At 45.9% G+C, this 20,162-nt stretch overlaps 1 protein-coding gene across 6 annotated transcripts; it reads left to right on the top strand.

Moving 5' to 3' along the window:
- Window positions 1-308: 308 nt before the first annotated feature.
- LOC144145701 (uncharacterized) lies at window positions 309-14,860 on the top strand. Of its 6 annotated transcripts, none has more exons than XM_077677381.1 (3): window positions 309-411; window positions 8,022-8,399; window positions 14,197-14,859. In XM_077677381.1, exons 2-3 carry the CDS (start codon window positions 8,046-8,048, stop codon window positions 14,347-14,349), a joined length of 507 nt encoding a protein of 168 aa, XP_077533507.1. In that variant the 5' UTR covers window positions 309-411; window positions 8,022-8,045; the 3' UTR covers window positions 14,350-14,859. The 6 variants fall into 6 exon arrangements, with proteins under 6 accessions (XP_077533507.1, XP_077533504.1, XP_077533509.1 ...); XM_077677378.1 differs by lacking the exon at window positions 309-411 and adding an exon at window positions 2,045-2,189; XM_077677383.1 differs by lacking the exon at window positions 309-411 and adding an exon at window positions 2,078-2,189 and having other exon boundaries at window positions 8,027-8,399; window positions 14,197-14,860.
- Window positions 14,861-20,162: the final 5,302 nt, after the last annotated feature.

The raw sequence follows: 20,162 nt of genomic DNA, 5'->3' as shown, positions 1-20,162 counted from the left end.
GCCTGTCGCGATTATGGCATCCCCTCTTGAGACAATGTCTTTGTTATGAAGGGGATATATATTTTTCTGGGGCGCAATCTTCGTGTCCTAACAGTTGCGGTGTTGTAGACTGGCAGTGGTTTTAGCCACTTGATTGACTTTCTGCTAGCCTGTCCTGCGAACAACCTCCGAAACTGGTGCGAGTTTGGTTTCAGCCTTGTCTCCGTTGAAATTAACGTGTTATTTTTAAACGCAGAAAGGCAGGCCATTTGAAAGGAACGAATCTACGTGGCGCCTGTGTGTTAGTCACCCTATCGAGAAGGTCCTCCCGGCGACAAAAAGAAAAGGGAACAGCGAAGTTGAGATAAAGGTGTTTGCTCCCTGTCGACGAGTATTTGTTGACGTTGCCGGCGAGTGGAACGCCGATTTCAGGTATTTTCACTTTTTTTCCACGATAAGCGGGTATACCGCGAACTCGCGGAGAAGTTGTCGTTGCTCATGTCTTGAAAAGGGAGGTCGGCTGTCCCCTGCACGTTTTCGAGCATTGCTGGATACACAGGCAAGTGGGACGCGTCCACGTTTGCTTGCACCGTATTGTTCCGTTCACAATTAATGCTTACTGCCTTCTCCTCATAAGTCATGCCTCATGCCTTGGGCACTGCGCCTGCAGAGGAGGACACAGAGTTTACAAATTATAACTTTGCCAAGAAACTTCGCATTTTAAATTTTACATCGTCAGACCATCGTAACTCGCACGGCTTTCATTCTTGCCTGACCTCGCTGTTTGTTTCTGATCGCACATATTTTCTGTTTGCCAGCTGTGGTTATTGTTCAGGTGCCGCCATAAGTAATTGGAGCAAGGACTTGTGAATATCGCGAAATATTTGTCCTGCTGGCTTTATATGACGGCCATCACCGGTTTACAGGAGGGTTTTTTTTTTCTGTTAGGGAGGACTCCTTCAAACGCACACCAGCGCAGCCGGGCAGTTTGCGGAAGAAGACGTCCCTGTAAATTTACGAAATCGTGTTCCAATTACTTTTGACGGCACCTGTACAAACTTTAGAAAACAATTCGCCCCTACGTAATTGAGTAACCACGGTTGTTGGGGTTTTCGCTACTCCTTCAAACGCACACTAACGCATTCGGGCAGTTTCCAGAAGATGTCCCTAAATTTACGAGATCGTGTTCCAATTACTTTTGACGGCACCTGTACATACTTTAGAAAATAATTCGCACCTATGTAATTGAGTAACCACGGTTGTTGGGGTTTTCGCTCTGTGATAATTCTCTACTTAATGTGATCCGCCAACTCGCCCAACTGTATGCGTTATTAGGTTTTATTACCTGGTTTAAACATGCATGAACTACGAAGGAGCGCCAGACAAGGAATCATTTTTTTTTTCTCATAGGGTTAAAACGCAAAGCACGGTTGACAGGGTGTGCGAGCGGTGTACGAGAAACGCCGTGTTACGAGCTTCTCAAGGCGCAGCAAGGTGTGCGCATGGACTCAGCCTTACTACGTTCGCGTAGGAGGGGTAATGGGTGCACCTCGACAAATTCTTGAAGATCCATCTGTTGATCTTCCAATATTTTTTTTGTAGGAAGTCTCTTAAACTTCATTTCGATGTGGGTGGATCTCACAGGGGGAGCTGAGCACTCCTGAACTCACATTTTATTATTACCTAGAAGCTTCCGTAGGAAAACAAAAGAGAAAACTGGAGGAAGAGAACAGGAATGAGGCAGCGTTCTCGAATTTCGTGGAATACGTCCTTGAATTGCGTGTGCCCACATTTGCTATCTATCACTTATCACAAGGCTTCCTCCCGGCCCACTTTCCCGGCGTTTCAGTGTCGTCAAAGTAGATCAGGTTTTCGGCGCAATAGAGGCAAAAAATAAGAAAAAGCGGATCGCTTCATGACAGTCAGCACGTCTGAGAAACACGCCCTCACGTGTTGTCGAGCAGCACATGGCCCGGGATTGTTTGCCTGATGTCCATTGTCCTCCTACTGGCGCTGTGTGCTCAGAGCAATGGTAAGAGATAAAATTCTAGTAGAGCGGTTGAAAAAGCTATGACGCAGACAGGCGGGGGAGAGTGGAGGACCCCAGAAATGCTTACATAGCTTTGACGCAAGTTGGTGCTTAGGCATGCTTTTTGTGCGGTGACCCATACTTCGTTCGCCCTTGCAAGAGGAAACCCGTCGGAAGCGCGGTAGGTGCGAAATTCACTTTCAACTATTTGAGTTTGGCTCTTAAAATACTTATCTAAAATTTCACGTGGCTAAATTCATTCGTTGTTTTTTTAGCTGACAGTAAGGTTAGGTTTCGTAGGTTTGCTCTCCGAATATTTTAATGCGCTTTAAGGCAATTAATGCCGTATTTTGTTGAGAATTTGTCAGAGTTTCGCTATCAGAGTTTCGCTCATAAAACTGTTTCTAAATTGCGTACGACTTATGGGAAATTCGTTGTCTGTTCTGCCTGCCGACAGGGATGTGGGGTTTCGTAGGGATATTCTCCGGGTATTTTAATTCTAACGCTTTTCAGACAACTAATTTTTGTATGTGGCTGCCACAATTATTTGCCCCACTTTAACGTGAAAACAGAAGCGAGAAACCTTTGAAATATGGGCACAACATAGTAAACCACGCAGAATGGAGAGAAGACAGCGTGATCTCCTTCAAAAATTTTTTCAGTGCCAGAATCCACAAATATTTCAGTTCTGGAACTGGAAGTTTGTGCATTAAAATTGTTATTGTAAGAAATGAGTCAGTTTACAAGTATATGCATGTAGTAGAATCTCACTGATACATTTACATGATACTGAAAAATAAAACTGAATTATCCGGTAAAACTTATTCTTTTAACTTCTACCGAACTAAACGTGCCCAACGGGTCACCGCTCTCGCTACGCAACTGCAGGAAAAACGCAGTGACGTACCAACAGGTTCCACTGTATAAAGTTTCAGAAAATGAATCGTCAAAAGAAAACTGCCCTGCACTTGAAGACTCAACTTAGTATGTTACGCTCTAATAATTCGTTTTTTTCTAAGGACGTCTAACGAAAGTTGCAATCCTTGATAATTAATTCAGATCGGATACTTTATGCGTTTTCCCGCTACTTTGTATTGAGAAATACTCGGTATCACATCCAGCAACGAATTATGCTGGTGTGGTCACTTCTTAACAGTTTTAAATATTTATCTTTAATCTACTTTTAATAATAAAGCGGTTAAAGTGTTGAACCGTCCTCTCTCTCTTTCCTGAAATCGGTGTGTGTATTAGCTCATTATTAGCCCTCATCCATGGGGATATGTTTTCAGCTTACTCAGACAAGATGATGTCCTCAAAGTTATACGGAACAAAAGGTCTTCAAACATTCAATATATGTGGACTACTGAAAACTTTCTTCACTGCTGTTCAGAGAGTCTGGGGACAGCTAGAAGCCGTTCAGCAGTTCGCTATTTGCCAATAACATCTTGCAGCAGAGGTATCGACACTTGGGCAAGGTGGTATCGATTTAACGTCTATGGCAGCGTAGTATACGCGAAAAGGAAGAAGACATGACGACGCTGCAGCCCTGGAGGTTACACACGAACGTTCAATTAGCGTATTATTGGTTTATTTAATCTAATGTGGCACTTTTCAGAAAGCCACACTTCTCCGTGCAATCACCCACTTGCCAATACACCATCTCTGCGCCAAAATTCATCACGTTGTAATGTAAGCCCGTCACCATTTAGTGGGGGTGAGTTTTGACCGAGAAAGTGCAGGTTCGACTAAAGCACCCAGGATGTCCCGGGCTGTTGCCTGGCAGTAGAACAAATCTTGAGGGCGACGCGGACTCATCAACCGAGTCGGTTGATGAGTCCCACCGACGCCAGTCCCTGGCTGACCGAAGTATATACCTGATAAGCACAGGGTACGGATGGCTAGTGCTAAGATGATTTTCTCCGCTTCAAATAAACTTGCGAAGCTGGGCAAGCTTGCGAATTCAGAGGGGCATCAGACAACTCTATAGAATGCGCTGAGGGTGCGGTCTTTCATGCGAACAATCTATCGGTCTTGACAGCCATTGCTTAATCAACCGAAAGTTCGCAAAAATATCTTTAAGAAAGGTGTACCAGTAAAGTATCCCTACGATGACATCTATAGCATGCTTGTTCGGCTCTAATGGAGCGGCAACATATATGCCACCATGATTAGGCGCCTTTTGGATATATATAACAAGCGCAAATGCGAATTATTTAAGCAATCCGTCTTCGAGTATGCAGCCTTCCGACTTTTTGCATGCCTACTGCACTGAAAGTTCTTTTTCTTTCTCGGTAAAATATATAGTATATACGAGACACCATATCTTTAAGCTCCATCCCAAAAGCTGTTCGGCTCCATATAACTGTCAGAAACGATGTATCCATTGGTACACGGCCGGGTGATGTGGGATCGGCCGTGACTCAGCTGGAATATTCATTCTCCCAGCGTGCATCGCGGCCCAGCGGCGCCACTGTTCTTCTCGGGACGTAACCAAAACAGCTTCATAAAATGCCATTGTGAAAACTGTTATGTAGTGATATTATATATGTGTATATATATATATATATATATATATATATATATATATATATATATATATATATATATATATATATATATATATATATATATATATATATATATATATATATATATATATATATATATATATATTGTTGCGCGGCGGCATGAAGGACTATGAACGAGCTATTTACAATGGTTACTAGCGGCCATGACAGAGTCCGCGCAGGCGGCACGCCAGCCTTTTATTTGTCGTCTAAGATGGCGGGCCATGGCGCCATGGGGCATTAGCCGCCTGTCCCGTGAAAATATTTTGTAGCGAACGTGGTTGGTAGCATTACAGCTCGTAACATCTAACGTTGCGGGGCGGCTATGGTGGTTCCTTCTAAGTTTGTCCGTGTTCTCTGACGGTTTTTCACGCAGTATCTTTACTCCCGTACACTGAAAAAGGTTCAGCCTGATCGCTCGGGTGGCATAGTTCTCTTCCGTATCGTTGGTGCTAACTAGGGAAAATTTTTTATACGCTGTAAAATGATTTACACCCTTTTTTTTTCTATAACTATAGTTATAGTTATACACCCTATAAAAAGCAGACACCCTTGGAGAGGGTGTTGACTAATTAACGTGAAAAAACCATTTTAAAGGGTGTTTTTTGTGTTTTTGCTAGGGTGTAAGGGTGTTACAAACGAGAAAACACCTTAAAGGGTGTTTTTCTGTGTCTTTTGCTAGGGTGTAAGGGTGCTAGTTAAGGGTGTTTTCTTGTGTTTTTCTAGGGCGTAAGGGTGTTATAAATGACAAAACACCTTAAATAACGTTTTCCTTCATTTATATCTTTTTGTTAGGGTGTAAGTTATGAACAGTGTTATTTTACCGTGCACATGCTACAAAGTTACCTTTAGAGTGTGCGTAGTTAACCAGTCAACAATTCGTGCTTGCGCTTCGCACACAGGTGATTTCAGCATCGTGTGTCTCTTGAAACCTGTGCTATTCACTAGTAATCAATGCAGAAACACTCATTACTGTTTTTCCTGTGGTATGTAACTGCGCACGCAGTCCGGTACGACCTTTGTCCGAAGGTTGATTTCACACGCGACTGCTTAGCGCGTACATGCCGCCACGTGAGCAAATAAAGGTGCCGATCGAAAGGTCCTGATAAGTGCTGATAAGCGCAACTCTTCAATATGTGTTGTGTGCGGCAGCCATGCGATTAGTCGGGTGTGTGCGCTAGTAGTAGTAGTAGTAAGTGATTTTATTCAGAATTAGGAAACAGAAAGTTGACGTATTGTAGGGTTTAACCCGCCGACGCAACGCAGGCGATGAGGCGCGCCGTAGTGGAGGGCTCCGGATTAATTTTGACCACCCGGGGATCTTTAACGTGCACCGAAATCTCGTACACACGAGCGTTTTTGCTTTTCGCCTCCATCAGAAAAGAAACGGGAAGTTCAACCAAGGATATTATTGTACCCCTATAAGGGCACACTTGAATTCAACTTGGTGAGGGGGGAGCGGAAGGTGGGAGGGCAGTGATTGTGATAGAAAGGAAAGAAAATAGGTAAAAGTAGTTAAAAGGAGAGAAAAGAAATAAAAGTAGTTCAAACAGCTAGCTCTAACCGGGGTGGCTAGAGGTGTTGGCTCAGCCCCGTGGCCTAGAGGTAGTGGAGAAGGCTCCGGAAGGACCGCACTCTCGCCAGGTCAGGGCCCCTCGGGAAGAGCACCGCCTCGAGGCCGGTGGGATACTTGCATATCAGGCGTCAAACGAAAGGTCTCTTAGTTTCTTATTAGAGTTTCTTATTAGAGCGGTATTGGTATACTTGCATGCCGTGATGTGTAAATTAAGAGTCGTGTTATAGGTCTAAATGAGAGCAGACAACTGCAGCCAATCCTAGTTTATCAGTTGTTGATGACTTCTGTAGTGGTTGATGGATTTTTTTAGGATGCATTAGGTGCAGATGAGTTCTCAAACCAAATTTGGTATTGTTGAAGGTGACATTGTGCGATAAGGGGGCCACAAAAAAGCTGCAAGTCATCGTCAGAAGAAACTGCGTCGTTAGACCTAGGCGGCGGCTTCGGTAGCTGTTGCAGTTTTTTAGCGGTTACGCGAATTCCTGTTTCAGGCTTTTTTTTTTCTTTTGCACTGAGTTTATGCACAATAGTCTCGAAGACGCGCCATCTCACCAAAATAAAACACAGCAATTCCTCATTATAACAAAATTACTTTGTTTTTGAGTTATAGTTTTATTTCGAATATTAAAGCGGCCCAAACAAAATGCATGCATTTTGGGTTCCAATTATTCGGTCTTCATCAAAGGTTGAACGCACTTGGTGGAATATGCCATGCTTTTTCACCTACCCGCGGTTACGGTGTTAATTGGTCATACGTTATCTAGAAGGAACTTAGCGCTGAAAATTACCCGGAATGACGAGGACGAGATAAAACGCACCAATCGAAGCGGAAAACACGTGTTTTTAATGCAGATACAGGGGAAGGCATTAATACATAATCAAGTTCATGTTATATGTTGAAGCACTCTTAGAAAAGAACAAGTCTGCATACAAAGAGTTATCGCAAGGACTTGAATAACGGCACTTCCTCGGTGCTGAGGGTTACAGCCGACGCTGACGCATGAGTGTGACCCCGCGTCTATCATAGCGAAGGCGTCTCTAATCTCTCTTTGTCTCTGTCTTTCGACCTGCCGATAGCCTCTGTTCAAATCTCGAAAACCAGCGGCGCCTAGAACAATGCCTCGCAAGATTGCCGGGCGCCGCCAACTGGCCGCACGTGTTTTTGTGGTCTGCCGATCGTATCTTTAGGCCTCACCATGTTTGTCCCACATACTGATTATAGCAAGGTGGAGGTTTCTGAAAGCAACGTTTTATCGCGAAGAGTTCTTCGCGAGTTTACCACCATTCCATGGTGTTTCGAACAGCATGCTTTCGCGAAGTGGAGGGGAGGTGGACGATTTCACCTTCGAACCCAGTAGGGTGGAGAGAGAAGATGGGTGGAGGGAAGGACGGGGAGGGTTAAGGAGAGCGAGGGTGGAGAGGAGAGCAGATAGTGTGGATTGAGTTCGTCAATCCACACGTCACACATGGCCCTCTAGAAACTTCCTCACCCCAAAATGCGCCACCCAGAGAAGCTGCTCACCCATACCAAGTTCGAGGAGCGCGAACGTAAGCGCGACGATGCTGCCGGTTGTTGCCAAGAATCGTGACGCTCGCGCTACCACACAAGAAAGAACTTGGAACACCATACTAAAGGCCTCCCAACCACCACGAGCACGGGAAGCACTCTGGAGAAGACTGGTTTGTCAGGAGTTTGCATGTTTCCGACTAGTAGTGTTAATGTGCCTCTCTACGACCGCTGTCGCTTATTTTTATGGCTCCCTTAATTTTATCAAATTTCAGTGTTGACTGGACGCCATGCTTTAATCGTTGAAGTATTTACCAAATAGGCGTGCGCCCCGTCTTAGTTCAATTATTTTGTCTTGCGCAGAATAGACAGCCCCCTGACTGCACCATGTGTCCCACGAATGTCAAGCCTCACGACGTGTCCACGCGACATCGGCCACGGAAATTGCCGAGGATCAGCGAGACGTCGTCGGAATTCCCGTCATCTCTCACCAAGAGCAGCTGCTGCGAGGTGCTCGTGTGCTTCGGCGACTCCCAAGAGGGGATCGTGGAGCGCCTGTGGTCCCTTCTACGCTCCTCGTGCTCAAGCAAGGCCCACCGGTGGCCCCACTGGGCCGTGGTGCTCTCGTACGGCAAGAAGTACATGTACTGCGCCGGACGCAGGGATTCCGAAACCGGGGACCTTGTCGGTACTGTCACCTGGCGGACGGCCGCTCAACTAGATGCTGTTGCCGTGCACAGGGTATGTATGGCTGCATGTGAGCCGCGATTGTTGTTGTTCCGTTTATTTTAGAATACAGCCACTAGGGGTATTGGCCAGGAATCGGGAACTTTGAAGGGCTACATTGTGCGCACCCGATTATTTCGTTTCCAACTCATAGTGTTGTGAAGCTGCGATCAGAGAGTTATCATTTGCTTATCAGCGCGAGTACACGTGGCACCGACTGTGTGCATGATCGCGCCACTTTGATTCATAATCTTACCGGACAAAAAGTAAACCCGTGCATATTACCTGTCATCAACTGGATAAGCTGGGACAACGGATTGTTCATGCTGTAAACCAGCTTACGAGCTGCGATTAGATGATTATGAGGTGCCTATCAGCTCGAGTGCACGTGGCATGGACTTTGTGCATGATGGTGGATCTCTGGTTCATAACCTGGCCACACAAAATGAAAACATGTACAATGTGCTCGTGGTAAACTGGACGCGAGCGCAATGAGTCAGCACTGTAACCCCAAGCCGAAAAAAACAATTGGAGGGGCATTTGGTCCTGCCGTAAACAGAGATGGTTCAAATGGTACCGATTGGAAATCCAAATGGTTCAAATGGACCAATTTGTGTTTTCAGCAGGCTAATTTGGCTCCAATTGTTTTTTTGTTTTGTTTTGTTCTTTTGGCTGGGCGAACCTGTCCTAAACGCACTGACCTTTGTCCACTGTAGAAAAACGCAATTAAACGTTATTTACACATGAAATCCATAGCAAAAAAATAATTTTTTTTTACCGTGAATTGAGAGCCCGGCTTTTGTTTAGTATTTCCGTTGGCGCGAGGCTGACTTAAATAAAGACCGTTCAACAATTGTTTATTTATCGTCGTGTTGCCTACATGAAGATAATGTCGCTTGATGAGGCATTGCCCGGTAACGGGCACGAAAAAATCTCGGGCCATCTCCACTAACGTGAGACCTGGGCAGGGGCGAAGCATGCCGTGCGTAAGTGTATTTTTGGTTCCTTGGCGTTTTTGCCAACGAAGATGAAAACGTTGGGGGGTAGAGGTATACAGCTTTGCTGTAAAGGTCTCTTGTCTTTGAAGCACGAAGCTCTCTAGGGCGAGACGTAAACGAGTGTCCCGGTGTTTTTTTAGTATACTCGTTACGTTCTAGCATGAACCGTAAACGAGTTTCGCAGTGTTTTAGTATCGTGACTACATGAGAGGACGATTACGACGACGTCAGGAAACGCCAACAGCCCCAGCCCCTAAGGGGCTTCTATTGTGATCACAAAGTCAGAAAACTGAAGTTCTTGATCGTGCGCGGCCAAAATAAATATTCTGGATTTAAATGTTAATTGAAGTGGGCTTAATGCAAAGCGAATAAAGACTTAAAGCCAATTGAGAAAAAAAAGTACGTGTATGCCTCCTGAGTAACCATATATGGGGTAAGAGGGGAACTTTGCGGAACAAGTGTTCGTGAATTCGTGAGCGCAAGCGGTTTTCATCAGAATACGATCTGGCAAGCCTGCGGTGTATTATTCTACTGTAAACCTCCCATGTCCGGAGAGGCCTTCGTTCTGCAGACGGTATCAATAGGCCGATGTATGTTGGAAAGCAAAACAGAAAAATGCCGACAACATTTTTTTTGCATTTTTGCTGTTATCCGTGTTATCAGGGATATAATTATCAGCGACTAAGTTTAGCTAATACGTAAAGTTGGAGTGGCACCACGGCCAAGGCCACTCAAATTCGACAAAACACGCGATTTGGAGTCGCGATAGCGCAACGAACGACAAACAAGTGATGTTTGAGGTTGTACTTCGAGCTTTGGAAAGCTAGACGCAGCTTTCTGCACTACACGTGAAAACAACTCTCGCTAAAAAAAAAAAAAAATCTGCAGAAATTCAGACAATTGCCTACTAATGCGTAGCATCTTTTCGCCGCTTGTCAAGATGGCGAGTTCTTTACGCACATATTTAAGTATGAGTAGCCAAATACGCTGGGTTATTTTATGGTTTCCCAGTTTTATTTTATTTCTTCTCTCCGGTGACGTAAATTTACACCATTATAGCGATTAAGTGTCTTTACTTCGCTAATTACGTATTTTTCCGCACATGCAAGGCGTAGTGCATGGTTGACCAGTTTTCGCTATTTTTTCATTCGTATTTCCAACATTATTTTCTGGGCATTTTTAATTTAGTCTTCGTTTTTCTCAGACGTCCAAGATGCATTTTTTTTTTATTTCGTCAGTTCATTTTAACAGCGGAGCTGTTTAAGCTTGAGTTCCAGCCGTGCCGGCCGTCGCTCGAAAATCGGTGCAGTAAAGGGGAGAGGGGAAAGATGCTAGGCCAAGAAGTGTGAGGGGAAGTGGCGAGGAGGAAAGGGGCCGACGAGCAGGTGTGGGGATGCGCGCTTCGGGGATTGACTGCGCCTCGTGATGATGTAAGCTCTGACGTGCAGGTGTTCTCCTATTTGAGAGAGACGGCGTGTGCTCGGCGGAATAAACGTCGGGTCTACCGTTAATGGGGACTAACCTGATCCCAATCCTATGGGACTTAAAAATGCATGGCCCACAGGCTTAAAGGAGCCATGAAGAGAATATACAAGTTCGTTTAATTTGAAAGAACTAGGATTCAGTATCTCACTCAGCTCCATTAGAGCCACAAAAGACGTTTTTTTAACAAAAAAAAAAGCAAGAAGTATTTAAAATTTTTCAAATTTTGCGCCACGGTGACGTGTTATGAGCAAGAATGACGTCATACGGGCCAACAATAAAACATAATTTTCAGTGCGTTAACTGCACGTTAGCATTCAAGTGATGCGGTCAAATGGAGCTAGAGGCCCCATTACAGACGTCCAGTCATGTGTCGTCGCGACAGGTCAGTTAGGCGGCCGCCAATCGCACAAACAAGGTTCCGTGACGTCATAAAAAAGTTGCGGGAAATTGCCTAGGGGGTCGCCACGGCTTCACACGTTTTCTTTAATATCTCCGTTATTTGTTCGAAGATTGCGATGATATTGGTATCATTGTTATCGGGACTAAGCAGTCTTTCTAATAAACCCAACTTGTATTTTGTCTTCATGGCTCCTTTAAAGAGCATCGTGTACAGACGCAAATTTTTTTTACAGATACATGAAAATGTTTCCAACGGCCTAGTTTGCTTCTTTTAGAAATATATCATTTCTTTACTGTAATTAGAATTAAACAAAAACACATATTGGCATGTCCAGCTGTAACAATAGAATGCACTAGCTGTGTAGCAAGCGAGAGTTTTGTTTGTTTATTTCAGTAAACAAGTGACATATTTCCAAAATAAGTAAACTAGGCCGTTTGGAGCCCTTTCATGGATCTGCCAAACTTTTCCTACTGGTGCACAATGGTTTTTAAGCCCGTGGGCCATGAAGTTGTGTTAACAGGTGAGTCCCCCCTAAGATAGACAGACCTAAGAAAGTGCTCTCTCCAGAGAAGGAAGTTAAAGCTGTAGAAAAGCCAAGTTAAAGCTATAGAAAAGCCAAAGCAAAGATATAGAAACTCAGACTTAAAGCTGTAGAAATTGCAAGGTTAAAGCTGTAGAAAAGCCAGGTTAAAGATAATGAAGGACACCTGTTTCGGCAGCCTTCACATTTCAATTGCGAAGGTGGCCTAATTTCTTGAAAACTTTTATTTGTTGTATTTTTTGCATTCTTGGTCTCTCAAAATTCTGTTCGACCAATTATTTATATTTACGCTATTAAAACCATTGAATGGGTTATTTCTATCAATTATGCATTTTTGAGCAAATGCAGGGGTTACACTGTCCCGGCTGCGGGGTTACTCGGCAAAGAATTCTGGGATTCTCTTTGACGTTACCCGCCGCGGTGACTCAGTGGCTAAGGCGTTGTGCTGCTAAGCCCAAGGTGGCGAACTTGATCCCGGCTGTGGTGGCTGCTTTTTTGATGGCGGCGAAAAGTGAAAACGCCCCTGTGTATGATGTTAGGCGCACGTTAAAGATCCCCAGATGGTCAAAATTTATCCGGAGCCCTCCACTACGGCGCACCTAATAGCCCATATGCGTAGCTTTAGCGCATTAAACCCCACAGACAATCTGCTCTTTGACGTTGAGATGCGTTTTATTTCTCAAATGCGGTTTCTGCTGTAGCATTCCGCATTCGTAATATTTGGGGATGCGAATTCTCGGGAATCTGAACTGGATGCAAGGTAATAAATGGTATGGCAAGGTAACAAGATATGAATAAGAAGCGCGTGAATGTTATCGGACGTCTTTAAGAAGCACACTCATATTGTACGAAGTTATTCCACTGGCGGAGTAGTAGAGTAACTAAGTAATCCTAGCTGTGCCGACATAAACGTGACGACTTGCACACACCATGAGTGCTAGCTTGCCTTTGTTCCCTAACTTTTCCGCAACAGTACTCTAGGCAAGTGTACTACATGTGCCGTAGTGGCAGGACCCAGGGAGAAAAATGAGACTAATCGCATTCACTCTTAGCCCCAAGTTTAGTATTGAGATACGCAACGCCGTGATGCCCAAGTGAAAATAGTTTTACAGATATTTTGCGTTTTTTACTTCATTTTGTGCGGTTTGAGTGTGTCTACACTAGTACGAGTAGTTTACGATTTGTCACGTTACTGCATAACTAAAAAGGCGCATGGTTATACCACTTTTATAGCACTTTTTAAGTGGAAGGAATGGGCATCCACGATTGGCTCAGTATGGATCAGGAATCGTATGCGCAGCATGCATTATTTGAAGTACAATTTCAGAGACAAGATCGCGCTTAGTTTCGGAAGTACAAAGCGGAACTAAAAAGCAAAATACTGTCCTTCAGCACGTCGGCAACTGTTTGAGAAGAATCCTATCTGCCGACAAACATAGTCGCCAGCATAACGAAAAATATACTCCTTGCTACAGGTCCGTTCCGAACACACCCCTCAAGGACCTGACGAAACCAAACTTTACTGAAGAAAGATATTCAAAAACAGCCTTAAAGAGCCAACACATCTTTGCATGAAGACGATATCACGAAAACCTACAACCGAGCCAGAAACATAAGAATGGCAATGGCTCGAGAAAAGATGCCTCACAAATGCTAACGTTATTTAAAAAAAACCTAATGGACACAAGCTGGAAATATCAATTACAGCTAATACAGGTATAGGTGTACAAACACGATAGATATCACTTACAGGTAATTGTGAGCATGCATTTTTACAAAGTAGAGACACTCCTTCCCTCAAACAATCGGATAACCGAAAAAATCCCGGGCCATCTCCTCTAACGTGAAGCCTGGGGAGGGGCCAAGCATGCAGTGTATCAGTGTATTCTTGGGGCCTTGGCGTTCTTGCCAACGGAGATGAAACCGCTGGGGGGTAGAGTTATACGGCTTTGCTGTAAAATTCTCTTGTCTTTGGAGCACGAAGCTCTCTAGCGCGAAGCGTAAACGAGTGTCCCGGTGTTTTTTAGTACGCGTTACGTATTAGTTTCCCGGAGTTTCCCGGTGTTTTAGTACAGCCACTGCATGAGACGACGGTCACGACGACGACAGGAGACGCCAATAGCTCCAGCCCCTAAGGGGCTTCGCCCCTAAAACATTACCATTTTCTGCTCAGTGATCGTTTTTTGTGCACAAATCGTCAGTGGGCTTAGGGATAAATTTACCCGCCGATTGCTGTGGAAAGCGAAGGGGCTGTTTGCAAATTTCCACAGAAATGTTGGCGAACACCTTCTGCCCTGTTACCCGAATGAGGTTTATGGCAAATAAACCTTTCTCACTAGTGGGTTGTTGAGGCCAAGTTGTTCAAAAATCCCGCCTTGTCCTTTCCAGATATCCCTGGGGCGTCACGACATTCGGCCGGAGCAGCTGCACGAGCTCATGACCGAACTCTGCCAGGACAAGGAATACCGGAAGGTGGAGAACGACAGTCAGACATGGGCAATGCGGCTCCTCAATCAGCTCAGCTTAGACGTCCCCGAGTAGCTGGAGAACGGAACTCTGTAGGGGCGGTTTTCCCCTTTTTTCTCCCCGTGTGTGCGTGCTTGTGAAGTGAAAACACAGGACATAAACTCTTCGCTTCTCGGCTTCTCGAGCGCTCCATCCCCGGATTGCGTCGGTGCGCGCCAGATCTACTGTTAGTGTATACAGATCTTCCAACGTGCTTCGAGGAACCACATTCATCCAAACGGTGTGATCGCGGAGCATGGCAAGGCCCGTTTGGAGCTCGGCTTTTTGTACAGCTAGAAAAGGTGGCCAAACAAAACCCTTTTTGGCCATCGCATCGTTCTGCGAGATCAAAATTACTAAGGCAAGCTTGCTAAATACAAAGAACAATACATCGTTCCAAAAAAAAAAAAGAACACATGTGTTTGAACGCTTCTGACAACGCAGCGAGATTGTGAAAGGGGCATGGGGTAATACCTGACATAATTCGAGTCTTAACAGAGAGAGCTGCTTTTTTACAATGGCCTGCAAGAAGAGACGTATATATTGCAATAAAAAGAAAGAAAAAAAACCCGCTGACTCATCACTCACATGTTTAAATCTGTGTCAGCGAGAGCTGCAGCCCAGTCGAAAAACACAACAGAAAATACGACATAATGATCCTGTAAGGGAATAAGACATTCTGTCATTTGTACAACAGAAACGTATGTCGTGCGACAGACAAACTGTAGTTCTACAACAAAGATTTCTGTCCCACAACAGACCATCCTGTAGTATTAACAGAGGTCACTGTCCTACGACAGATATTCCTGTCGCAGAAATTTCTGTTGTGCGACAGGATTTTTAGGGGCGAAGCTCCTTAAGGCGTGGGTCTGTCCATCCTCGACGTATGTATGTAGCCACCTCTAGTTTAGTTCTTGGATTGTTTACTAGATGGCGTGGCTACCTCTAGTTTAGTTCTTGGATTGTTTACTAGATGGCGGGGAGCGTTGTAATAAAATCCGTTCGCTGTTGGCGCGCGCTCGGAGTCGCCCGATGGATAAGGCTGCAGATGTGCGAGCCCGCGAGGCAGAAGCGCTCCGTGAAGCTGCGCGACGCCGCCGCCAAGATCCTGCCGTACGAGAGCGGGAGGCCGAAGCGTGTCGTCTGGCTGCGCGACGACGCCGCCAAGATCCCAGCGTTCGAGAACGAGAGGCCCAAGCGTCACGGCAACGGCGCGAGGACCCTGCCGTACGCGAAGCGGCACGGCTGCGGCGCGAAGAGGATCTCCAAAACGTCAGAGAACGGGAAGTGGCGAGAAAGCGCGCGTATCGGCAGGCAGACCCCGATGCAGTGAGAGCTCGTGAGGCGTCTGCAAAACGCATCAGGCGAGCTCAGCCCCAAGGTGCCGACGCGCGGTTTAAGCGAGACTTTCTAGACGTTACGTTCAGACACAGATGTAGTGGGCGAACTTTCACTGAAGAGTCACGGTTTTACCGATGATTTCCCCTCAGGAGCTTCGCCCACTCATCATCATTCACCCCGTGGATATGCTGTGAATTTTTTGTTGTGTTTTTTTGACTGGGTGCATGCTCTTCCAGGTGCAACGCCAACTCTGGGGCGAAAATTGCACAGCATGTTTTATGACGTCGAGATGCTAATACAAACTGCGAAAACAATCTATGCTTGGTTGTGCGAGCAAAGGTGGACGGAACAGACAGAAAAGATAGGTGGGACAAGCGCTGCTTCCTACGAATCAAATCCAATATATAAATGACCGACAAATGTTTCCAAGCACATTTAGCCACCAACAGCAATTTATTAAACGCTTAGGCAATGTTAGCTCTGTGCCCAGCGGTTACTTACGTGGTGATGCACCATTTGAAAATTGCACTGCCGCAAAGAACATTTCCCACAAGGCGCCGTATGTACAGTCATGGACCAAAGAAACGCTAACACGAAAACGTGAACATAGCGCGATTTTTTCCATGCAAGTCAAAATGACGCGTGGCTTATGTAGTTACAAAAATGAAGTTGGGAAATGTGTCTTACCAGATATACCAATAAAGCGTGATTATGGGAACTCAAGACAAGTGTTTTTTTTTTTAATTTGGCGTGTTCTGGTTCATATTTTGGTGTTCGCATTTCACTTGTCCATGACTGCACATTTGACAGACGTCACGGTGCATTGCCATAATCACTGTTACAACGACAACGATGATGATGCTGATGATTACGATGAAGAAGCGAATCATCCTAAAAAACACACGCAGTAGAAATTTGTGTTTATTGACGTACTTGTTTCACTTTTTTTTGTGAGTAAAAGAAAGCCCTGTCTGAACAATACATATACCAGCGGCGGTGGCTCAGTGCGTTGCGCTGCTGAGCACGAGGTCGCGGGTTCGATTCCCGGCCACGGTGGCCGCTTTTCTGATGGAGGCGAAAAGCTAAAACACCTATGGGTACGAGATTTCGGCGCACGTTAAAGATCCTCAGGTGGTCAAAATTAATCCGGAGCCCTCCATTACAGCACGCCCCATCGCCTGCGTTGCGTCGGCACGTTAAACCATACAATCAATCAATCAACTATACATATGACGAAACAGATTTTTACGATATCCTGTTTCGAATTGTGCGTGCTAACCTGGCTTATAAAAAGCAAATTAGCCAGTATACAAAATCCCATGGACCTAAAGAAGAGCATATAGATGGTATTCAAATAAACCTTTAGCAGGCAGTTTCTTCTCTTGGGAACGCTTAAAACCGCCATGACAGCGCCCGCTGTTTCTGCGCATGCGCCCGCATCTCGCAGGAAAAAAAATTGGGGCACCTTGTATTAGTGGTTCAAGGCTGGAGAAGCAGCAAAGGTGGCGGCCCCTCTCCCTTAGTCGGAGGTCCGGCTGTTGCATCATCATCGGTAGCGGCAGCCCACTAGGACCACTACAAGAAGAGGACCTCTCCCATCGACCTCCAAGCGCTCCTGTCCCGCGCCGCTTGAGGGCGTTCTTTGCCTCAGAATTTCTTAATTATTTCGTCCCTGAATCGAGAAATTGGCCTTCCTATTTTTATAGAACCGTTTCTCGGTCTCCACTGTGTCACTCTGGTAGTCCACCGATTGTCATTGGGCCTAATTACGTGGCCAGCCCAAGTCCATTTCTTTTTTTTTTTGTTTCAACATGATATCTCCTACTCGTTTGTTCTCTGATCCAAGAAGCTCCCTTTCTCTCCCTCAACGTTACTGCTACCATTTTTCTTTCCATGGCCCGATGAGACGACCCAAGTTTGCTTTCAATTCAGTGAGGCGCCAAGTTTCTGCTCCACATGTCATCACCTCACATTTATTTCCGAACTTGCCGCTGTAAGTTCTCCATGACTGGCAGGCCCGGGTCGTTTCGTCCGCAGGCTTTTACACATCCCTCCCAAAGTGGACCGCAATAGCACGCGCTAGACACCGCGGCAAAGTCCAAAGCCAACGCCCGTGCTATGAACCCGAAGTAAACGCTGTGCGCCCTAAATAAATAGACCTCGCAGAAGCGTTTGACAGGGTCCGACATTATTTTGTTTGTTTTGTTTTGTTGCGCAGGCATTTCTACTATTAATAACTTACAAGGAATTCTGTTACAAATCACACAACTCATCAAATGTATTGCTAATCGTCAACAAGGACTGAAAGGAAACGACCTCCTGCGCCTCATTCAAGCCCTACTAATTAGCCGCATCACCGTACGGAATTCCATATTTGGCTCTCAAAACTAGTGAAATCCAAAAAATCGACATAATCATCCGGCAAGGCCATAAATTAGCACTAGGGCTACCTCCGACAGCTTTCACTGCAAACTTACTACAGATGGGAATTCATAACACCTGGGACGAACTTCGAGGGGCCCATCATGTCAACCAGATCGAACGGCTCAAGCTTTCACACACTGGCTGTCACCTCCTCCGTCGCCTCGGCTACCCACTACCTGCCACCCATTAACCCCGCCAACGCATCCCTCTCGAACTACGAGATTGCATCTCCGTCGCCCCAATACCCAAGAATATGCACCCCCTTCATAACCAGGGTCGCCGACAAGCCCGGATTCGAATGCTTCGCAAGACGCTTCAAGTCAAGCCACGGGAAACCCGCTACGTGGACGCCGCCAAATATGCCGATAAACCAGCCTTCGCAATTTCAACAGTAGACCACCGAGGAATTGAATTGGCTTCCACAACAGTAATTGGCAACGACTCCACAACTGCAGAAGAAATTGCAATAGCCCTCGCAGCCACTACATCTCAAGACATTATCACCATCGTCACAGATTCGCAAGCTGCCTGTCGCCATTACGCCGCCGGTCACATAGCTCCCTTAGCCCTCCGCATTCTACAGTCCATCCCTAACCTCCTTACCTCTACATTCTCTTCAAGACATCTGGAAGACGACAAATGTATATGAGGCGCAAACCGCAAGCGGAATGGATATTACAAAACAATTGCGAAAAACGTCGAATACGTGAAACAAAAATGTTGTGCCGGTATGCAGTAGTGAGCATGTGCAGATTATCTTGGGTAGTCTAATTGTTTCAAGCTACAACAAAATGCGTCACACAAGTTTTTTTATGTCGTTTATTTTGCCACAGGGTGTAAATGAATGAGGACGTTCAGATGATGAGGAAAGGTGATAGGTGAACATGAAGAGGTTTGTTTCACGGATGAAGTCCAGTGGATAACGATGGTGGAGCCCTTGTGTTCAACAATGTAAGAGGATGCGTCTTCCACCCAGGGGCCCGTCACACCGCTGTTGTCTTAAAAGAGTAGTGACACGAAATTTCAAAGCTGAGATAACTATGTAAAATGCTCCCTTTTTATTAGGAGACCGAACAGTAACCGTTCAGTATACCACATTTTAAATCCATTTTAATCTTTGCCTGCACGAGAAAGCCCAGAGCGGGCCAGCATGACATCATCTGCTGCTTGCCCCAAACTGCCGACGTCGGGGCTCCCGATGATGATGATGATTAGTGACTTTCCCTTTGAATCGGGGCGTCGGTTGTCAGCAACCGACTTGCCTGTTTTATTACGTTTACTTGCCCTACTCCCAGCTAACCTATAGGTTTGCTTCCTCCCTCCCATCTCTCCCTCTTTTCTGTTTTAAACTCATCACCCCCACCCCCCTTATTTTCTCCCCTCGCTGTTCTAAATTCTCGTCCGCATGATTACTCCGCCTGCGTACCCATCCCTTCCCTACTTTTCCTCCACCACCACTCCAGTCGCCTCTTCGTCACCTCTATGGCCTTAAAGTTGAGGTTCCCCCTCGCCCCAAATCCCAAAGCCTCCGACAGCGTCGTTTCACCCTCACCCCGCGGTGGCTGTATCTCTGTGCAGCTCCTGACAATATGGTCTATAGTTTCCCGATCACTGCCGCAGCATGCACACGTTTCATCCTGCTGCCTGTAGCTACCCGTGTATGCCCGGGTTCTCAGGCACCCTGCCCGTGCCTCGAACAGCAACGCACTGCCTCTCGTACTGCCATAGAATCCCTCCTTCTTAATTTCCCGTTTCTATGCCCTATAAGTCTCCAGGGTTTTTTTCGCTTCCATTCTCTGTGCCCACTTCGTCGTCTCTGCTGCCTTTACCTGCTTTTTAACTGTTGTGTAAACCCCGCTTTCCCCTACCGACTTTCCGTACCTCTTGTTCAGCTGTCTGGTCCTCCGTCTCCACCGCGTGTCCACGCTCCTCATATACAGGTACTTAAACACCCTCGCGGCCCATTTTTCGTCCTCCATGTCACGAAGTCGCCCCTCAAACTTTATCTTGCTCTGCGCCTCCCTCGCCTCGAAAGACGACCAGCCCATATCCCCTTGTACCGCTTCATTTGTACCACTGTGGGC

The sequence above is a fragment of the Haemaphysalis longicornis genome, unplaced genomic scaffold (assembly GCF_048455015.1).
Source record: "Haemaphysalis longicornis isolate Haplotype H1 unplaced genomic scaffold, Haemaphysalis longicornis Haplotype H1 scaffold_7, whole genome shotgun sequence".
NCBI lineage: Eukaryota > Metazoa > Arthropoda > Arachnida > Ixodida > Ixodidae > Haemaphysalis > Haemaphysalis longicornis.
The sequence above is the reverse complement of the archived record's forward strand: the minus strand, read 5'-3'. Positions and strand labels throughout refer to the sequence as shown.

Excerpts from the sequence above, each read along its gene's own strand:
- LOC144145701 (XM_077677377.1), top strand. The coding sequence starts at position 7,712 with ATGCTGCCGGTTGTTGCCAAGAATCGTGACGCTCGCGCTACCACACAA. Across the intron at positions 7,832-8,021 it reads AAGCACTCTGGAGAAGACTG|AATAGACAGCCCCCTGACTG; the intron begins GTTTGTCAGGAG and ends TGTCTTGCGCAG. Across the intron at positions 8,400-14,196 it reads ATGCTGTTGCCGTGCACAGG|ATATCCCTGGGGCGTCACGA; the intron begins GTATGTATGGCT and ends TGTCCTTTCCAG.